General features: G+C 40.1%; 1 protein-coding gene across 1 annotated transcript; it reads left to right on the plus strand.

The window, feature by feature from the left end:
* Positions 1–1093: 1093 nt before the first annotated feature.
* On the plus strand, positions 1094–20886 carry LOC139764984 (kielin/chordin-like protein). The gene is made up of 22 exons (XM_071692037.1): positions 1094–1356; positions 2076–2219; positions 2369–2503; positions 3037–3195; positions 3741–3966; positions 4687–5061; positions 5425–5619; positions 6129–6320; positions 6553–6744; positions 8109–8300; positions 9396–9587; positions 10353–10535; positions 13006–13200; positions 13471–13661; positions 14244–14370; positions 14534–14722; positions 16818–17012; positions 17311–17496; positions 17979–18173; positions 18452–18640; positions 20063–20245; positions 20572–20886. The coding sequence occupies exons 1-22, from the start codon at positions 1248–1250 to the stop codon at positions 20594–20596; spliced, it is 3969 nt and encodes a 1322-aa protein (XP_071548138.1). The 5' UTR covers positions 1094–1247; the 3' UTR covers positions 20597–20886.
* The last annotated feature ends 850 nt before the right edge of the window (positions 20887–21736 follow it).

Genomic DNA, 21736 nt, shown 5'->3' on the forward strand with positions numbered 1-21736 from the left:
TTCGCTCCTGCAGCTCTATGTATATCAACGCTTATGCATCATTTATAGCAATTTCTGAGCATTTACTTGTCTCTGTATGGTATCTCATTTGAATGTAGTTTTGATATGTAATCATGACAGTAATCATAGAGTGTTTAACGAATATACAAACAAGGAAAGTTCTTCTAGTATAATTGAAGGTGCTTGTAAGAAAATGAAAATATACTAGATATAGCTTCAGGCGTACAAATGCTTATATAAACAGTGGTGTGTGTGTGTGTGTGTGTGTGTGTGTGGGCGTAATGTCGCGTTGTTGCACATCATAACTGTTGTTGACTACTTAATGGCCATCAAGCCGGCCGGATCCCATACTATGTCAAAAGAACAGAAGATAAAACGTATATTCCCAGACGTGACGTTTTCTTTTTTCTTTTAACAAGCATTACGAGAACACCTGTCATTTGCGTCCTTCAATCTTAAGCCGGACTAATCCCATCACAAACATAGGCTGCAGCCAACGCCTACAGCAGTAAGCCAGTGTAAATATTAACTAGCTGTAGCGTTTGCCAGTAACAAACAGACGACAAAATCAATGCAACGCAAAGGTAACATACCGACAGTTTTATCTTTTAAACATGTTCTTTACGGTACAAATTAACATTATGGTTGAATACGGGGCAGAAAGAAATCTCATAGTTGCCCCGAAAAAAATAATCGTTGCATAGATTTTCTCCAAGTTGGAAACCGACCCATTTTCCTTCATATTATTTTTTTCCATATGCACTCAGGATGCCTTTGTACGAGACTAAGATGACCAAAAATATACACATTTCAAGAATACGTATGTAGCGACATTTTAGTTTGTCTGTCGGTTCTTTAAAAGGTAGAATAAATGAAAAAAATACATCAGTCCGCAACGCATAGTAATGCCTTATACAGACGTTAAGAAATACTGTCAACGCCATCTGTGGATGAGAATATGTACTATTTCTCTAGGGATGATAACATAGACGCAGGCAGTTCCCAACAACAACAACAACGTCGTATAGGTAACCATGAGTCTTTCCTACATGGGTTTCATGATCTACAAACCGAAGGAATGTTGGACCAGACAAGTGTGTGGTGAGGGTCAGTCAGTTGTGAGGCTTTTGGCTCTTGGCCCGGCAGGATCTCAGACGTTAAGTCAGCGATCCTTGGTGTTTTTAGACCCATGTAGTGGTGTGTACGTGTCCCACGTTTTAGGAAGAACTTGAGACCACTACAGGAACATGGCGAAGGTGGTCGAGGGATCGAGATGTGTGCGGATAATTTTTTCATTGTTGTTACTTGTGTTGTTACTTTCTCCTGCAGAGCTCCTGCCAGTATATCATGAATCCGGTGAGTACGTTTTCCTGTACATAGCCAGGCATGTGATTATTGAGTCTTAAACCCTCCTCTCCTTGCCTGGTGATAAGTCTTTAGGGTTAAGGGAACAGAGTGAGGTGTAGGGAGTAAAACGGAGACCACACTTGAGTATATGTATGCCCTTCCTGAACACGACGGTGGTTTGAGCGCCTGCCTCACTTGGATTTGTACTTTATATCCTCCACATACTTTATAAAGTATCCTTAGATTGTAAGATTTGTTTGATCTGTGCAATGATGAGTAACGACTCATCTTTTTACTTTCCTTAAGTTGAGTAATTACAATTTTCTTGTTCAGAGTGAATTTCTCCATAGCCCAGTTCGTAAGCATCGCTTCCTGGTAGTTTATTTGGGTAGTTCCATCTGGTACAAGCATTCTTGGCTCTTCCTTCCCTTCTATACCAATTTATTAGTTCCCCCATTTTTCCTGGTTGAGATATATATATTTGTAGTTCTTGACTGCTAAGGCGCCTATCGCCTGCATTTAGTGAAGTACTTAGGGAGAATTAGTGATGTTCACCTTTTAAACTTTCATCGAAATTCTCTGAAAAAAATCCAGAATTTTTGTTGATTACGGCAGTGATATTCTCTATAGACAAATGTCGGTCTATTAACTCTCTATTTCCTCTTAATGATCTAGTCCGTCGGCATAAAGTATTTTTCCTGAGGAATATCACAGACTGCTCCATACAGATGTCAGTCAGGACCATCAGGGCTTTAGGAAGCGATGCATCGACCCTGAGGAGTGCTGTGTGTTCTCCAGTGACGTGGGCAAGTTCAAGGAGTGTTGCAGAGACCACGGGTGCTGTCCCCTAACATGCCATGGTACTCATTATGGTACGCGAGTCTCATTCAAGTATTGGATGACGTAAATAAATATTGGAAGATCTTGGCTATATTTTCCCATGAAATTTGTGCTAATTTTTCTTATTGTGATCTTAACGCTGATTTTTCGAAGCTTTGACTAACATTGTGGCGTATTTTAGAGAGTGTCGACTTGACGCCCACGAAAGACTGTAAACGTGCCTGGGAATGCTGCCGGTTCGTGCCCCATACGCAGGAGTTCGAGCAGTGCTGTTCAGCTCACGGCTGCTGCCCGGTGTGCAGCCAGGTGGTCAGAGGTGGGTACTGGAAGTAAGAACCCTGGCTTCAGTCTAACTTGTAGCCAAGCGTCTAAGGACGGGTGATGTGGGAAGTGGCAACAACGATGTGCATGTATGAAAGAGTGAGATCTGGGGGGGATGTCATACTAATTGCTAAGGTATAGGTTGATATATTCCATATCGGATACATAATATATACTTAGAACCCTGAGAAATGTGTACAATCGTCTGTCCTGTCTGTTTTGATGAAACTCGTATCTTTATAGTCTCGAGAACTGTGGTAATCCCAAAGTCAGAATTTGCATTCTATTGGCTGTTTTGATTTTAAGTATTTTCTTACTGAATTAGACGTAGTGTTTATGATTTCATATAAACTCGTTGAGCGTTGACTAATTTGCAACCGATGCTGCATATGGATGTATACTCTAGTACTTTTGATAGTTTTGACGAACTTGCTCGATAAGATGCTCATTAATCACAATATAGTTCTAGTTATTGATTTCTTTGTGTGTATCGTTTATCTTGTCCTTGTTATACTTGTGGTGATGCAGGTTGTTGCTACAACGACGTGCTGTATGAGTGGGGGAGGTCGGTGGAGGAGTTCACAGAGGCATGTCTTAAGCTGGTGTGTGCGGTGCAAGTGACGTCTTCCAAACCATTCTTCTCTGCCATCATCGCCCCCGTCAGACTACCAGATCACTTGTGTGATGGTGAGAACGATTACATTTAAGGAATGAAATGATTACATTAATAGGTCAAAGTATATGTGTCCTTTTATCTAGATGCGACAAAGCATAATTACTGCATATTCGAATGATCCAAAGAATGTTTCGTTTTGAATTGTTAAATTTAAGCCGTTTCATAAAGTCTATATATAAAAGTTGAGAATTTTTTTCTCGTTGATGAAGACTAATACAAATGTCGGTGATAATTGCTATCAGATTCCAAAGAAGTATTTTTCAAGCCCAACACATTTTTTCCCCACTGTGTAGTGATGGTCCAAACATTTATTAGCTCGATGAACAATAGACTTTGTTCTCTTTCCATACAGTAGTCTGCTAATTAAGTTTATTGCAATCAGTCGTGTGTGGGGCATCAAATGTTTATGACTAGATGTACTTTTGGATGGAAATACTATAAAGAGGGTCGTGGAAGTGTCCCTTAAGTACCATCATGAGACTTTTCGTCTAAGTTTTGTGTATGAACAGCCAAGTTAACCTTACGATGACGTTCTACAACATTGCCTACTGTTCAGGGAGAACTGGGTGTGATGATTGCGTCGACTACTACTGTGTGGACGAGACTGGACTGATCCGTGGTGAGGACGAACGCTGGTCTTTGCACAAGTGTCAGGAATGCCAGTGTAAGGGAGGCGTTGTGATCTGTCAGAGGCTCGATCAAAATTGTCCTTCCAAACCAAATGGATACTGTGTGGAGGTTCCTGGTCCCTGCTGCCCAGAGTGGAACTGTACACTCCCTGAGTAAGTTAAAACTGTTGATGAATTTATATCCCTGTTCTTAGTTGTTGCTGAGGAGGTTAGCTTGATTTATACAGATTCTGCAATGAATGTGGGAGGTTTGTGTGAGGGTTCTGTTATGGAGGAATCGTGGGGACTTCTATATTGCATGGCTCGTGGACGATTGTGTGTACACATGATGGTTTTATATTAGACCACAAGAGTCTAAGATATGGGGAATCATTACTGATTAATATCCATTTTCATTGTCAATATAACTTCATTCGTTTTCAGTGATCACATTTTCATTCTAAAAAAAATTGCACTTGAAGACCTAGATGACATGTTCGTTTCCAGCCGCCTCGTCTTAAAATGAGTAGATTGAGAAGATCCAACCTAAGATAATCCATATTGCAAAGGGTTTTAGAGTATGATTAAAGATTATTTTGAATCTCATTTTTTGTTTCCTGTGACTGCATGGGTAATTGAATGCCATAAGCAAAACCACCTCATTCGCGATATGTTAAACCGTAACCCTAGCCAGGTATCCAGTTAATCGACCAGCCCTCATGGATGGACGATCAGCCCGGTCGACTTTAGACCAGGTTCTACCCCAGGCGGCCCACGAGTGCCGCCCGGGATAATCGAAATTGGTGTTAAATGTCTCTTATATTTTCTGGCACTCTTCACCGTGTCTAACGCTATGTACCTCACTAGTTCACGTTCTCTCCCGTCGCTGAACAGGTCGTGGGCTCTACCAATATCTGGCAGAATGAACGTGAAGGAGAACAAGCCAAACTTGATCAACGTAGGTAGAAATACCTCTGAGGAGGAGGAGACCAGCGCTGAAATCACAGCACGACTGAGGTGGGGCTTGTCCAGCGTGATTAAACAATTGTTTGGCCATAAACTGAGTAGCTACGACAGCCGGACTCCGAAATGTGTTCTGAATGGTCAAGAAGGGCAAGAATGGAACACGGATGATCCTTGTATCGTCTCCGTCTGCACGAGAGAAGGCATCAAGGAGAAACACAAACACTGTCATGAAACCTTACCACAACATCCTGACTGCCTGGAAGTGACGCCAGAGGGGCAATGCTGCCCAGAGTGGAACTGCAGGTACGATGTGATAACCATGAGAAACAGATGATGCAACTTTGGAGGATTTTTTTAGCCGACTGTTGCTACAAGATGTGGTCAGTTTCCTAAAACCTCCTTTTATATAATTAGAATTCTACACTAGACATATGATCTTAGGATATGTTAAAACTGGAAAAAGAAATGACTTCTTTATAATAAAACCACTCTGTGACTATGAAGACTTGAGCAAAACTTTATTCTACTAGTCTATTAAAGGAATTGACTTGATTCATTTCTTGAACCTGAGGGAAGAAGAATTAGTCGGGGAAATCGACATACACTTTTTAAAGTCAGCCCAGATTAACTTCAAACTAGATGATGGACGTAATTTTTTTTTTTCAGTGGATGTTTTGTAGAGGATGGAACCTTCCATGTCACAGGCAGCGAATGGGAATCTGGCGTTCCCTGCATAGTGTTGGTGTGCACAGGAGGAGGAATAGTGGAGAAGCCAGAAGAATGCGATAGCATAGCCACACCCTCGCCCAACTGCTTTGAACATACACCAGAGGGAGAGTGCTGTCCAGAATGGAACTGCAGGTAGGGGAGCTAAGTGGTTCACAGGCACACCAGTTAGGACATCGATATTCTATTCCGTATGTTGTTTTTGTAGTGCCATCTCGTAGGTATTTTATATGATCGAAGAATTATTCCAAGAGGAATGAAACGTGTGAACTACTTACTGGCTCTGTAGTATGACTGCTGTTTGGTTTTATTAGACGTGACCATAAGAAATCGAGGAGTAACATTCTCCTTGTAATTTTTGTGTCGAGTACCATATCCTGTGTCTCTCCTCCCTTGCCCTCAATGTGTTGCCCCTCCCTTGACCCTTGGTGTTGCTCTCTCCTTTCACTAGAGCCTTTGTGTCGTCCTACCTTTCCCCTCCCGCTTAGTGTCTGTGCCCTCCCTTGACCCTTAGCGTCGCCCCTTCCTTTCCCTAGAGCCTTGATGTCTGCAATTTCCCCTCCCCTCCTGCGGACACCCTTGGTAGCTCCCCATGCCTTCTCCCGAAACCAACACCTCTTGCTCACTCCTCTTCACTCCTGCAGTGGATGTCTGGACGATGAGAGCGAGTTCCACTCTCTAGGAGACCTGTGGCAATCCAGTCCATGCGCCACGTCTGTGTGCACAGAACATGGAGTATATGATATAAAAGTAAAATGCCACCAAGAACCCAAGCCACATGACAACTGCCAGGAAGTAACTCTGGAAGGTTCATGCTGTCCTGAATGGGTCTGCAGGTAAGTCATGACTAAGGTAGTACTAGGTCCTGCTCCTACTCTGCTCTCATCTTTCGTTCTTGATGCATTCTGCATCATTCATCAATGTTAATGAGAAAAAAAATTTAATTCATCCGATACAATAACTGTCTTGATATTGTGTGAAGTCACTGAAAAAGCTGTTTTTAGCAAGAAACATCGATATAGTTTGGAACTTGTAGGTCGATGAATGAAGCCCTCGTGTATTTTACAGCGGATGTGTGAAGGATGGAACGGTGTACGAGATAGGCACAGAGTCTCCCACAGATGATCCCTGCGTCACCTTCCTGTGTAAGGAGAGTGGGGTGGAGATGAACTTGAAGTCATGTGGATGGACAGAACGTCCCACAGAAAACTGCTTCCTACATAAGCTTGAAGGACAGTGTTGTGAGGAATGGAATTGCAGGTTTGGAGATTGATAATAGATGTTCCTACGTCTTGTTACGAGTATCTAAACTGTCTAAGGATCATAGTCCTTTTACAATTTTGTCTTTCTCTCAAGTTGCCTGCAGTTATTTATACAGTAAAGTGAGGGAGTCCTACACACATGATGGAGTCTGACCCCCTCGGGTTTCTCCATCACACGACGTTTTAAACTTATAAATATTATTTGCAATGTTTTATTACTTTGTCAGTTCCAATTTTCCCCTGTGTGTGTTATACAAGCTCTTTTCTATATTTCTAATGACGTTTCTTGCTCAATTCTATGATCACTGGTTCTAATTTTGCAACTTTCTAACTTCGTGAAAGTTTCAAAAAGGCTTCTTGTCCTCCCATGATGATACAACCTATGGCTTTCTCTCTTACTGGTTCTATTTGTTACCTACCTCTGGGCCTTCGATTTTTTTCATGTAGTAACCAAAACAGCTTATTACATCTCGTTTTGTTCTAGGTGAAAATATTTTCCTAGCTATCCATTTAAGTACAAGTATTCTGACTGGCTTACAGTTCTATGTCTGAGATTTGGTTAGTGGTTAGGCGTCCTTGCAGTTCATGTCGTGTGTTCCACCTTGATTACATAGCATTTACTAATGTCAAAACTTAATCAAATTCACTTTGAAGTTTGTCAAAGTCCCTCTGCAGTTTCATTCATTAATCGTGCTATCATTTGCAATCATGTGGATGTGCATGTAGTCCTTCTACCAGTTTAAATAGACTGATAAAAACAACACTGGTCCCAGCACGGACCTGCGTCACGCCATTGGCTACCACCTTCCACCCAACACTTCGAGGAGTCTCATCACGACATACGTCTTTTATCCCATTCATCTAAAGCAACTTTCCCTACATCGAAGCATTCCCTCGTATTCTTGGCTGAAAAACCAGCTTCTATACCCGCCTATTATGTGGTAGTGTCGAGTGTATTGCTGATAATCTAGATGCACAAAACCCATTCATCCTTTTTGTCCGATACAGAGGTCACACTCGTAGAAGTTGAGGAGGTCACTACTCGTTACTGCCTCTCCTGACTTCTCAACAGTCTTTAGAGCATTTGTTTTTTGTGTATCTTAACAGAACTGAACAAACCGCACTTGTCACGAGACCAGTTTAACGCACTGTAGTTTGCAAGTGTGTATGAGGGTGTTGTTAGTTTTTGTGCATTTTTACCTCAGTATGTGTGTGCTTTTAGTGGTTCTCGTTACTATTTAAAATCCATTTATATACTGTATGTAAACCTTTCTATACGTAGTTTCTGATGGACCTTGCACCAACGGCTGGTAACACCAATAGAACAGGAACATGACCAGTGTATATATATATATCTTTCAGTGGATGTGAATACAATGGCAACTACCATGAACTACACAGTGAGTGGCCCTCGGACGATCCTTGCAGTCCCTGGAAGTGTTCTGAGCGGGGGATAAAGAAGACGCTTATATCCTGCCCTTGGACGGAACCTCCTAACATAAATTGCTTCTTTGCTTTTACTAAGGGAGAATGCTGTGGTAAATGGAACTGCAGGTAAAGTAGTGAATCATTTTGCTTTATATTCCTGACAATGTAGAATTACTTCCCTTATATTGTGTGCCGTGATAAACACTTCAGTGACTATGTAAAGCATGATTTGTTAGTTCCTCTCTATTTGTTACACCAAATTTGACTTTTTCTTTAGTTTTTGACTAGTTCAATGAGCTGTTTTGATGGCTCTGTAATTTTTTTGTTTTACTTTGATATGCTTGTGTCTATAAATAAAGTCAAACAAAGGAATAATAAAAGAACTTTGCTTCGTTTAAACGCAAGCTCAGTTGAACATATTGCTGCTACCATGGAAGATTTCCCCTTCCTGTTCATTCCGTTTTTTTTCACCACAAAGAACTTGTTCTGCGAGGTCGTGTGAATGATGCAATCAGCTGTTTCCTTTGTATATATGTTTTGTTTTGAGTTTTACGTTATTGGTAAAGGACCATCAACCGGGACCCGAGTATTCTATTGCTACAGTTTTATTTTTGTGACGCCAAAGACGACAGTATCTATACGAACAACCATTCCTCTACTGTTGGGGACCTGATGTGGGTGCTGGTGTTAAGGGTGGAGCTTCTCAGCTTGTTGCTGTTGGTGGCGGTATTGGTGGTGCTTCTGTGTTCATTGTTGGAGGAGATACTTCAGTATTTGTTGTTAAAGTACTGCTGCTTCGTTTGTTGGGGGATGATTCTGTTGGTGGCGGTGGCGCTTGTTTGTTTTTCTGTTGTGGATGCTATTGCACCTTTTCCTGATGTTCTCAGTGTTAGTGGTGGAGAATTGCATTATAATCTCTGGGCTTAATAAGCCCATCACTGGAGCTTCTTTCTAATGGCTATTCAGCGCTTGTGGTGGTTTTGACAGAGCTCTTTTTATGTTAATACCATCAATGCTCCTTTGTTTTTAATGTTGCTATCTATCCATCATGATGAAGATTTGTTTTAAACAATTTTCAATATTCCTTGAGTGTCGCATCTCCGGGATCCTATCAACTCTATTTCCTTACATTCGAACCGACAACTAAACCCTTTTTCTTCAGATAAACCTGTGTCTAATTCCCCTCGGCAAGGGATTTATGACGAACTGTTTTTCTTTTAGTGGGTGTTATGAAGGTGGGGTTTACCACGAAGTAGGGAGCGAGTGGATCACCAGTCACCCATGTATCGCTTCCCACTGTACTGACGAAGGAATAATTAAGAAATACGTGTCTTGTCCCTGGACTCCATCCCCTCTACCGAACTGCTTTTTGCATAAACCTGAAGGAGAATGTTGTGAGAAGTGGAACTGCAGGTGAGAAGAATTGTATGTTGTGGTTTGATGTCTATAGACGGATGAATGCTAGTTTGGCCGTATTTCGTGAACACGGTTTTATATAACTATGAAATGTATAAAAATTTGCTTTACAATTATCTTTTTCTTGTTTCCCATAATAAAATTTTGACAATACTGGTGCTCTGGCTTTTAGGCAATGTGAATAATATAAAAAGGGGTTAATAGTTGGCAGGAACTCCCTCCAAAAATTAAAAAAACTTTCAAAAAGATTTAAAAAGCGTTAAGAAGCCAAAAACTGAATCATCTTTCTTCAAAACAACATTCTTACGATGTCTGTGTGATTCTCCTTCGCTAATTAATGTCATGACTGATTAGTTATATTTGAATTGCTATAAAATCATATTTGAATTACTTTAGTTACCATGATGCAAGTAAAACTGTTGAAATAGTATGAACCATACGGTACGACCCTCGGGTACGATGGCGTTGTACGTCGAACAGGAGAGTCGTACCGTCATACTCAAGCCAATGATAAAAGATTTGAGAATATTTGCCCATTGGTGAAAGTTACGTCTGTAGTTAACCCACCACAGTGGCGATAGTCAATAAGGTGGCCTAGGAAAATGGTTTGAGGGATCTATTGTCGAAAGATAAGAGAAAAATGCTGAAATTTGAATCCAATGACTATGTTAGGGTAGATAGACTATATTCTAGCCTTCGTCAGGTGAACATAGTTAATGATGATTCTGATGATAATGTCTGTAATCCCTTTGTGTACACCAGTGGATGTCTTGCGAATGGCACGTACCATCCCTTGAAACACGAGTGGAAGACAGACTTGTGTAGTGTGCATGTGTGTACCAACGAGGGCGTAGAGACCACATACGAGGAATGTGATCCTCAACCGCATCCCAGCTGCAAGAAATCTGAAACAGAAGAAGAATGCTGTCCACAGTGGATATGCAGGTAGGTCGTTGTGTGTGTTTGGTGTATCGAGTAACTCTTAAATCGCACACCTGGTCTACATTGCTCTCCATGACATCTTGCAGTCGAATCTTATCGAAACCTTGACAAGCTGTCAGTTTAGAGATTCTCACGAAGAAGTTGACCACTGCGGTATTTTCGAAACATCTCTCAATCTTCTGTCTTCATATATTCCATTTCTACACGAACTTGGTCGTCTGGCCTCGTATCATGCCTTTGTCATCCGCCTACATCATGATCGCATTACGTATTCACTATTATGTTTGTCGTACTTTACTATGAACACTGAACCAGTTCACTTAAGATATTCCCTTCCTCTAGGACCTCTTCTATTCTGATTCTTAACCTCTTTAAACCACCTGACCTCTGCCTCCTGCTTTCTAATCCATCTTCATGGCAATCCAAGAGTACGATCCTACAATTCGAAACGATTTCCTCTCTGAAAAGTCCTATAAATACCACGGTTTTAATTAGTGGTACTTTATTGAAATTGATCTTGATGCCTGTTATACGGCCTGTCAAACCACAAGTAACGGAGGTCTCTATAAACTGTGTCGAAGCAGTGTTTTCAATCTTTTCCCATAATAATCCGTTTTGCTCTCTCGTCACTGGCTGACTGGCTCCTCTAGAGAAGCATTCGTATCTCTGATGATGAAATATAACCTTGATCCCCTCTCATTTTTCTTTTATCTAACTTGTTCACCACAGGTAATCTTTCTTTGAAATGCATCTACAACAGTTCCTCTGACCTGAACATGTAGGAAGAGGTCGACTAGTTTCGGTGGTATGATAGTAGTGAGCGTCCATTGCATTAAAAGTGTGAAATACAGTTCGTGATACAAATGTTTCCAGTCTTTCAAGATTTTAGAATCTTGAATGCTGGAATGTGATGGTAACGCTAGTCGGCACTTAATTTTCATCACTCATGGCTTGTTTGTGGTGTGCTTAATGTAGTTTTGGCTTTTGATTTCGAAAATACGATTCGTTTTCTTGTTTCACGTCTGATTTTCATGAGACATTTAGCTTTGCCGAAAGATAAAAGTTGTTCTTTTAGCATCTCTTCTAATGAATATCTCCTCAAAAAGGACGCTCGAATAACTTGTTCCAGGAAAAGGACGACTCTATTATTTTTCCACGGATGGGCGACTGGTTTTTCAACAACATTGACGCATTATTCCACAGCTTCTCTCAAGATCATGATCCCTCTTGATGGCGCTTGTTCATCGACTCTTAGATTCTAAGAGGAGTGTAAAAGCGGTGCTGCTCTACGATGGGAACAAGAAACCCTCCGTTCCTGTAGTGCATTCAGTGCACATGCATGTTATGGGAACATGCAGCCAGTCCTAGATGCCAGTGAATACAAAGATTACAACTAGAAATTATGTGGGTGACTTGATAAGGATGCTGATGGGAATGGAGTCAGGATTCACGAAATTCAGCTGTGTTTTATGTCGAGCGGCTTCATTATATGGAGTATGATTGGCCTCTTTAATCATATGAACCAGGAATTTCAAGTGTCCAGGATGATAAGCCTCTGATTAACCCACAAAATAGTTTTCTTCCTCCGCTGCTCCACAAAGTTTGATCTCGTGTAGCAATTTGTGAAAACACTAACCAAGAGAAACTCGAAAGGATTCGAGAATGTAGTGGAAAAATTCGGAAGATCACAGAGGCCAAGTTGAAAGAAGGTATTTTCGTCGGTCTGCAGATAAAGAAACTCCTGAAAGACCACAATTTCAGCATCACACATCTTGATGACTTGGAGATGGAGGCCTGGAACTCTTTCGGTTGGCTACATGAAAATTTCTTGGGGAAACATATCTCCGGATTTTGAAGGCAGAGTTGGAAACGTCTTCTGAAATTCTATGCTGCTATGGGATGTAGGATGTCGCTTAAGGAGCATTTCCTCCATTCATATCTGGACGTTTTTGTGGAGAACCTTGGAGCTGTGTGTGACGAACATGGAGAGCGCTTCCATCAGGATATCACCGTGATGGAGCATCGATACCAGGGTGTCTGGAATGCTTCCATATTACTGCTGGATATTATACAGGTACGAACCTGAGTCAGAGCAACATAGGAGGCCCAAAACTCAGCACTTTTAACTAGTGAAGTTCTCCGCCCCAGAAGGTCAAAAGCTCAGATTTTAGCTTCTGGATGATACCTGATTTTGATATCTTTGGAATACTGACTCTCTGCTACCAAAAGTTTGAACTGGTATAAATCTTATCATATACCTTCGCCCATGCCACGTGCAGCTGTACTTGAAATGAAAAAGTATGTATCCGTAGAAAGAAAATGTGTTGTCGCCACTTGTCATTAACACTCCCATTTTTGTTGACCGCCAACCTGTTCAGAAGCATAAAATATGAAAATGTTCAGCTGTAGCCTTGATGAGAAAACTTTCTACTCTTGTTTTGACCCAATGTAACCTGACTTAATTCCCTCACAGCGGTTGTTTCAAGGACGGCAGCTACTATGAGCTGTTCAGCGACTTCACCGTGGATGATCCATGCCTCATATTTACTTGTACTCCGGAGGGAATAGAGGAGTCGTTCATTTACTGCGATTGGTTACCTCCTCCTCAACCCAACTGCTTTGATGACCCGGAGGAGGACTGTTGCTGCTGTCAGTCCTGGAACTGCAGGTATGGAAGAATAGTTTAGAAAGACACTGATGTTTAAAGATCATGCCTTGTGTATGTTTATGTTCTCTTGTACAGGTTCCCCTGGTTTTGATGAGAGGGAAAACTTCCATGTGTTACCTTTAAAAGATTTATAGAACGTCCCTACACACAAGACTTTTAGCAGTAACTTTCAACCATATTCATATTGTAAAAATATTCCTAGGAAAAGTATGTAATTTGTTTGATATATACAGGTTCCATTAGTTTAGATTTTTTTTTTTTTTATTGCAGTGGTTGCCTTGATTCTGGTGCATACTTTCCACTGGATCATGTCTGGAAGAGTGACAATTGCACCACTAAAGAATGCACTGAGTTTGGCATACTGGAGACACAAGAGGTGTGCGAGTTGAAACCTCGGCCACACCCCAGCTGTAAGGAAGTCAGACCTGAGGGAGTTGCTGCGAAGAGTGGGACTGCAGTAGGTAAGGGACGATTACATTTACTTTGAATCTAGAAAATTCCTTTACGATTACTTTTGCATATTAGATTTAGGGTGTTGCCAAACTCTGCGTGTTCGATGTTGTATCACGATTGCAAAATGCCTTTTGGGTGAGGTTGTTTCATTCAAAGTACACTTTCTTCGAAGAATTTCTCGGTCCAATGGAGTTCACATTTTCCTTCTACTGGATCTAGAGCAGCCATGAGCTCGAGGAGCCTTTGGAAAAAGGTATTGGATGAAGTACTGTAGAATTGTGTACAAAATACTGTCAACCTTAGCGTTTGTATACGTAGTTGTCATGTCTGCAATAGTTACAATGTAATTAGGGGAGGGTACCAGATAACTCGTCGCCGTGATGTGGGCCTAATGTGCAAGGCCGACTTTGTTCGTCTCTCAATACTGATTAGCCAGACGTACTGGGACCATTTGAGCACGACGGTACGATCCTTGAGCACGACGGTACGACCACTAGGTATGATGGTAGAATCTCTGCCCTGACAACAAAGGCCAGACAACGATACCCCTAAGAAAGGGTCGTGCTATCGAGATAAAGGGTATCCTGTAGTCTTCAAGGGCCACGTATATGTATTCGAGAAAGATGAAACAAATTCCTATGACTTGTTGTTTAACGATAACCCATTAGAGAAAAAATGGGACATGAAATTGCGTTGTCGAGAGAAGGCCTCCAAAAAGTAATTTTCATGGCTGTTATCTTATGTTTGAAGGAATTGTGTTGCTGGTTTTGATCAGAGAACCTTCACTCAGGTCCCCATATCTAGCATCTTTCAATATCAGTATATTGTTTGTGGATTATGACCATAATTGTCATAATATTTTTTAATTGCTTGGTTTCAGTGGATGCCTTTATGATGGGAAGTTCTACCCCTTACACCGTAAATGGAAGACAGACATATGCACCACTAACGTGTGTACTGCCGATGGTATACAAGTATTACAAGAGGATTGTGTACTGGGTCCTCAACCACATCACGAGTGTGAGGTACACCAGGAAGACGATGAGTGTTGTCCTCAATGGACTTGCAGGTATGTGTAGTGATTGTGGTCTTTGCGCCAGATTCTAACATGTATAAACTATAATTTTGGTTATTTATTTACGGGAAAAATTTCTTGTTGCTTTTAAATATTTCCAAAATCTGGTGGGCTCTTTACATGCACACTCTGTCACACTTAAAGAATTTGTCAACTTGCCACTTGGGGTTCTCGTGTTCTTGAAGACAATTTTGTTTATTCACCAAAAGTGTTGCAACATCCAGCTATGTATATATGATAAAAGTGGTGCACTAGATCGACTTTCCTTCCACATCTTATATCTCTTGGATCTATGTTATCCACTCCCTCATCTTTGTATCTATATCTCAAGGAATCCATCTGCACAAGTAGCACTTGATCATTCTTTTATTAAGGGTCTATATTCTACTTTTTTACCCAAAGTCTGTCCCTGGTTCCAAACTCGACAACATTGTTTTCTTGTGTATATCACAGTCTTTACGGTTACTACATCCAACGTCTTTTAGACTTTGATTTAGATTGTTTATTTTCATCTTGGTTTCAGCCGATTATACTCTTCAGTACCTGCCCGCTTCACATTATAGTCTGTAGATTCTTATAAACAGCATGTAGTACAGACTTCATCAGTGTCTACCAGAGCAGCCACAACCTCTGTCATATTCCATAGTGTTCACTTGTCTGTTTTCTCGACCACAAAAGCATCGAAGAGCCTTTGTGGTAGTATACACCTTCGAGCTCCCACAGCTTAATCTCTTAATCTACAAATTTTTTTTTCCAATGTTATGGAAATTTGCTCCAGTAATATGAAATTCCTCAATAGAGTTACGAGGATATCGTCTAAAAATATGGTGGAAATGTTCCTGTAATATAGGATAACAAATCGTGTATCTGTGGTTGCATCTATGATGAACCGAGCGGGACTATCTGAAGGGATGGTCTATGAATCTCCTCGAATTGTGCGCACAAATAAGAGAATAGTTATAACTTGATGGCCTGCTCACAACCACGACCTCAGATCTGCACTAAAGAATATCTTTTTGTAAGGTTTAGAACTGTGATTCACTCTGAGACGAATTGTTCATGAATCATGAATAGCTGAGTGGATTCGTTATAGGTATTCATGTAATGTCTCCGTTATCTGTAGTCTTCTGCAGGTAATCATTACGTTAATACACCTTGATTAGAAACACTATATGGCACGGCTACAATCTACAGCACAAGTGTCTCGCACAGACGGCTTTTAGAAGCTATGAAACTTTTCAACCACATTCAAATTAGATTACGATAAAGTTTAGAAAAAAATCTGTAGCTTTAACTTTTGTTGATGTCTTCACTCAACTCTTCTCTACGTTGTTTTGATGTGGCTGTTGTGATGATTCTGGTATATGCTCATCTCTGACCCATTTATGGAAGCGACTGTTGAAATAATGTTAGTGCGAAGAGTATAGCATATAGGAGAGTTCTGCCAGCCTAAACATTAGATCCATACCTATTGCAAGAAAGTCGGGCCAGTGAAAATGTTTGTGGAAACGAGGATTATGAGTTAATTGAGTTAATCGCAGAAATACATTACATTATCTCTGAAACTCGAGGAATGGAGCGTAAATAAGGCCAATCTGAGATAATCTGATTGGATGGCTGGCTACCAACTCTCACTTGATGGGATAAGTTCGAACGCATTGTTTGGTCTTGTATGTCAGATGGGCATCGTATGCCGTTCGTCGTTGAAACTCCTAAGCTGGTTGTCCACTTGAGCACCACAGTGGCCCTTGACCTCGACTGGATGAACCTTGAGGTATTTTTTGGGTGAAGTAGAGATGTGTGGGTGGAAAGTGATCATGATTAGGGTGGGGTTGGAGAATTGTTTTGGAAATGTGGGTGCGTCTGGAGACGAGTGGTAGGCGGGTGTAAGTGGCGAAGTACGGACTTAGGACATCAAACTGCTGCCATGGACATTACAGATGTTCATGTTATTTAGTGGACATTTAGCACATATTGCCATTCTAGATTAACCTCGACTATCTGCTATAGTTTGTGAGGCTTGGGTAAATATAGATGACAGCTGCCTACATTAAAACGGTTCATAATTCTCTGTCCTTTCCTATTGCAGTGGATGTTTCGATAAGGAAAATAATTATTACGAGTTAGGAAGTGTATCGAGTTCTAATGATCCATGCATCGACCTACACTGTTCTGAGGAAGGATTACAGAAGACGCACAAATCTTGTGTGTGGACGAAACGACCTTCTCTCAATTGTTTTGAGTATACACCGGAGGGCGAGTGTTGTGGGCAGTGGAACTGTAGGTAAGGGAGGGTTACAGGAGATTACTCTGGAAGATTAAGTAAAGCCAGGAGTATTATTAAATGGTCTGTGTTCATTTGTGTAATTCTTTAGTATATAGTATATGAAGTGTGATTTGTTTTGAACATAATGTTACTCCATAATGATATAGATTTTGAAATGCATAGATTTATACTTTATCTATACTGATATGTACTTTAGCTATACTAACGTATATTTTTGCTATACTGACATAAATGAAAGCAGAGAGACTGTAGAATTCTGTCGTCCTTTCTAAATATTCTCTATTTGTTTTCGCAGTGGATGTATTGATGCAGATGGCACATACTATCCACTGTTCCACATCTGGCAAATAGAGTCGTGCATACGTATTTGTACAAATAAAGGGATTCGAACGAAACCAGAATGTAATCAAGAACCTGCTCCCCATGACGCCTGCAAGGAAATCCACCGTCCGGATAAATGCTGTCCCGAATGGAGCTGCAGGTTGGTAAATAACCACCATGATCCAACAGGATCCTGTTTGGTGGCATTGGGAAGATTACTGAAATACTTTTTATTGGAGGAAATATTCCTAAATTGCGTTTGTTTAGCTTTTGTGACTCTTATAACTAAGGTGCTGTACGCTTGGCTAGAAGGGAGGATATAGTACGTGACTTATAATTTTGGCAAATGCTTCCATGGTTGGCACAGGTCAACCAATGCTATGCTTGAGGCCAACATAATGATATTTTAGAACGAGGCTATTTGTCGGTATGTCTGGATGGTCATAGTGTTCATAGAGCTGCTCCAGTTACTAGAATGAAAGAATGTAAGCAATTACATACTGCAGTAAACTGAACTCTTGCATGAAATTGATTTCAGTGTATCATTAATGACCATTTTGACTGATGACAGGGAAAGTCAAATGTGGGCAAGGGTCATTGGCACAGACCAGAGCACAAGATGATGCTAGTCTTAACTTCCAGTGTTTGCATTGGGGAAGACGGCACTAATTATGAGCTGGGTAGTGAAACGAAGACGAGTGATCCCTGCGTCGTCCTGCAGTGCACTGAGAAAGGCTTGGAAGAGAAAACGAAAACTTGTAATCTGACAGAACCGCCGGAACCTTCGTGTTTTGGATACATTCCAGAAGGATATTGCTGCAAGGAATGGAAATGCAGGTACGATACAATTAACTGGTATAAGCCTCGACTCTGGAATATAGCTTGAAATTGTTTTTCCATTTGGTTTCCTGGAATCTTTGTTTACAGGTTATATACCGAAGAATCGCTGGATAGAAATTTGATAAAGTTAGCCTATTAGGTAAAGATTGTTTAGGTATACTGTGAATTCCGTGTTATCTAGGATAATTAATCTTAGAATTTCAATTTGTTAATGACTTTCTTCATTGTGCAAATAGATGTCTTCCCATTTTACAATTGTCTTCGTCATCCTGTAGCGGCTGCACTGATGATGATGGAATATATCATCACCTGTATGACTTATGGCACCCTGATCCCTGCACTACAAGTATATGTCTTAAGGATCGAATTGAGACGTCTCACAAGACTTGTAAACAAAGACCTCCTCACCCCAGCTGCTGGGAATATACGCCCCCGGGAGAATGTTGCCCTACATGGGATTGCAGGTGAGTCTTTATATCTTTGCTATAAAAATAGATAACGTAATACAATTATTTATTTCGGTAAGATGTTTTCCTGTGGTCTGTTGTCTTAGGCTAGTAATTCGATTTTTTTCGATCATATCAGAGCACTAATGTCGTTATTGGTAGCTTCCTCAAGGATTTATCTAGATCTGTATGAGAACGCTCCAATTTCTCTCGCAATGCGCATTGCAGACTTTGGCTCGCTTTCATATCTCGAACAAGTGATATTCCATTGCTTTGAAATTATCCCGAACAACCTTATGTGTATCAAAATCTTTTTTTGGGTTCCTTTCAAGAAAAAGATTTGTCGATAGTTGACACTTAGACAATTCATTTGAGACACTTTATCCAGTGTATATATTGGTATCTAAAGATATCCTTAATTGTTTGTGGCATAAATATGTAGGGAAATAGAGCCATTTTGGGTAGGTGTGGGTATAAGTTTCCCCCCAATTGGAAAGGATGAATACTTTTGTCTGAAATATTCTTTGCTACGGAGCCATCGTGTCTAATATCCTCGGCATTACCCTTCCAAAGAATGGTTCAACGATGTTCTATTAAGTTCCTCTGTATTCCTTTAGTACTGACAGCATTCATAAAACTGATTTACAAATGGAGGATCGTCAGATATTGCTGACCAGACAATTCCTTGACAGACAACTGCAACAAGGTCTGTTAAGGAGAGCTCCGTTACTGTAGACTAAGTTCTGATAAGATTGTAATCTTTGATTGCAAAAATTTCCAAACTTGGCAGTGTCTAGGGATGAATTCCACCGTCTCTACTTTCCTGGAATCTAACTTTTGATAAAAATGGTAAATGGAGAGATGATGCGAAAATGTATCTGAATATAGTTTCCTGAAGATGTCAAACTGTCAGGGTTGGGAATGAGTGTTGCCGCCTCGTAAACCCTTTTTAAGGGTATCGGGGCTTCCTCTTCTCCGATCGTTGAACACTGAAGAGAGAGACTACTGGGTCAGAAGTGGCATTGGAATGGCTATAGTTTGACGAGGCTTAAGCTAGTTTGTCTAATAGTCGTGTTTTACCAGGTTTATATCCATTGTTCTACTGTTAATTAGCTGGTAATATCCCATCAGTTCTTGTTACTAGGACATCATCTTCCGTCTGTTATGCAGCCAGTGACTATAAGAGAAGTTGTCTGTATAGTCATTTAAGTCGGGGTCGCTGGTGCCCAACTAGTGAAGGAGATTTTGTCCACTTGCCCTACCAACAGCAACAAAGTAGTCAAACTTATAACCTCTGCTAACTCTTGAAAATATCTTCATTTTAGATAAAGTCCAAAGGAAACCTGTGAATAGCTGTCCAGTAGGAGAATACGCTAAAGCCAATTTATAAGTATTTTAGAAAAATGTTTTATTGGTCTAATTTTGATATTTATCCCATAGTGTAACCACGACCAGCGCAACCCCCTCGTCTCCCTTGTTAAGTGGCTGTGTGGACGGCTCTGGGCTGCACAAATTCGGCGATAAATGGAAAGACCCTTCGAACCGTTGCACAGAGCTCGAGTGTGGCATTTATGGTCGAATAGTCAAAAACAACATATGTGATCTTGCGGAACTTGAAGACCCGTGAGTTATGGACATAATGGAAAGCAATCAATCTTGATGTAAATGAATGAAATACCTGTTGACAGAAGCATAACTCATAGTCTTTCATTACATTATTACAAACCCTAGGGATTTGGGGTCAATGAGAGTGCATAACTTCACTCTTCTGTGTGAGGTATTAGGACACTTTCGCCAGTTAGCTTTCCATGAACTTAAAGTAATTTTGGTAGAGATGAGATTAGAATGTAGTGCACCTTGCATCTGGTCTCCCTAGAACGTATCATAATGATATCTTTCAGTGGTACACCTGGGTAAATATTTAGTTCTAATGTTCTTTTTCATTCCAGGATAATACAACTTTTCTATGGATGATCTGAAGAATTTCGATTGCTGAAGAATCCGCTGCTTTCCGTAATATATGCACACGTGTATCATTTGTATAGATTTCTCGTATTAACTTCTGTATAGTTTTTGGATTATTTCCTTATTTGTTAATGTTTTCTAAATTTTTATTTTTACATCTTGTAAGAGGTTTTAAATGTTAATTTTTTGTATATTTTTTTAATGTTATATAAGTTTCTTTTAATGCTAGTTATTCTTAATGTTAATTGTTCTATAGAAATTTTATCAATATTTGTAAATAAAACTTTTAAAAACAATTCTTGGCTTTGATTTTGTCAGTTTTTGATTGTATAGATACGAGTGATTTTTCATTATCAATTCTTTCAAAAATATTTTAGTATAAATATCTTTAAAGTTGATAGTTCACTATCTAGTGTAATACCTAAGGAGAATAACAGCTTAAAACACTGCCGTTTTAAACCCTTGAGTAAATCACTGTTCAGAGATAAAAAAAAAAGCAGAGGTGAATGTATATCATTATGCATAGGGTGTTCTCAACAGCAGAGAGAAATGTAAGAATGTGTCTACCATTAATACAGCATCTGTCTTTGTGTGGAAGCTTTGGTTTATTTACTGCAATGTGTTTATATTAGTGCTCACGGTTTTAAGAAATTCCAATGATCAGTAGTTGAATAACAAGGCTAAATGTGAGTAATTATGAATGGTTGTGGATAATTCTATTCAGCGTATGGCAGGAGACCAACTTTCATTGTGATTTTTTTGTTCTTTAGGCGCCATGTACGAATGTGTGGTACTCAAAGAATCTACAAGGCAACCCTTGATTCCTCCCATTACATTTGAGGGAGAACAGACTATTATACGTTTTTACCTTGATTTCCTGAGGGAAACCAATGCCCTTTACGATTCAATATATCTTAATTATAAAGTATTTTCATGTCTTATTTTTCAAACATTTTGAATACTTTTACTTCGTTAATTTTGAATATGTAAAATTATGAAAAAGAATATCCTCCAATAATATCCCTTGTTTTTTGAAGCTGTATATAATTCGAAATAGTCAGGCTGTCTGTCGACTGTTTAGGTCTTGCATCTGGTGAGCAATTCTTATTGAAAGCTAGGTACACAACGAACGAAAATAGTATATTCATG

The sequence above is a fragment of the Panulirus ornatus genome, chromosome 52, assembly GCF_036320965.1.
Source record: "Panulirus ornatus isolate Po-2019 chromosome 52, ASM3632096v1, whole genome shotgun sequence".
Classification (NCBI taxonomy): domain Eukaryota; kingdom Metazoa; phylum Arthropoda; class Malacostraca; order Decapoda; family Palinuridae; genus Panulirus; species Panulirus ornatus.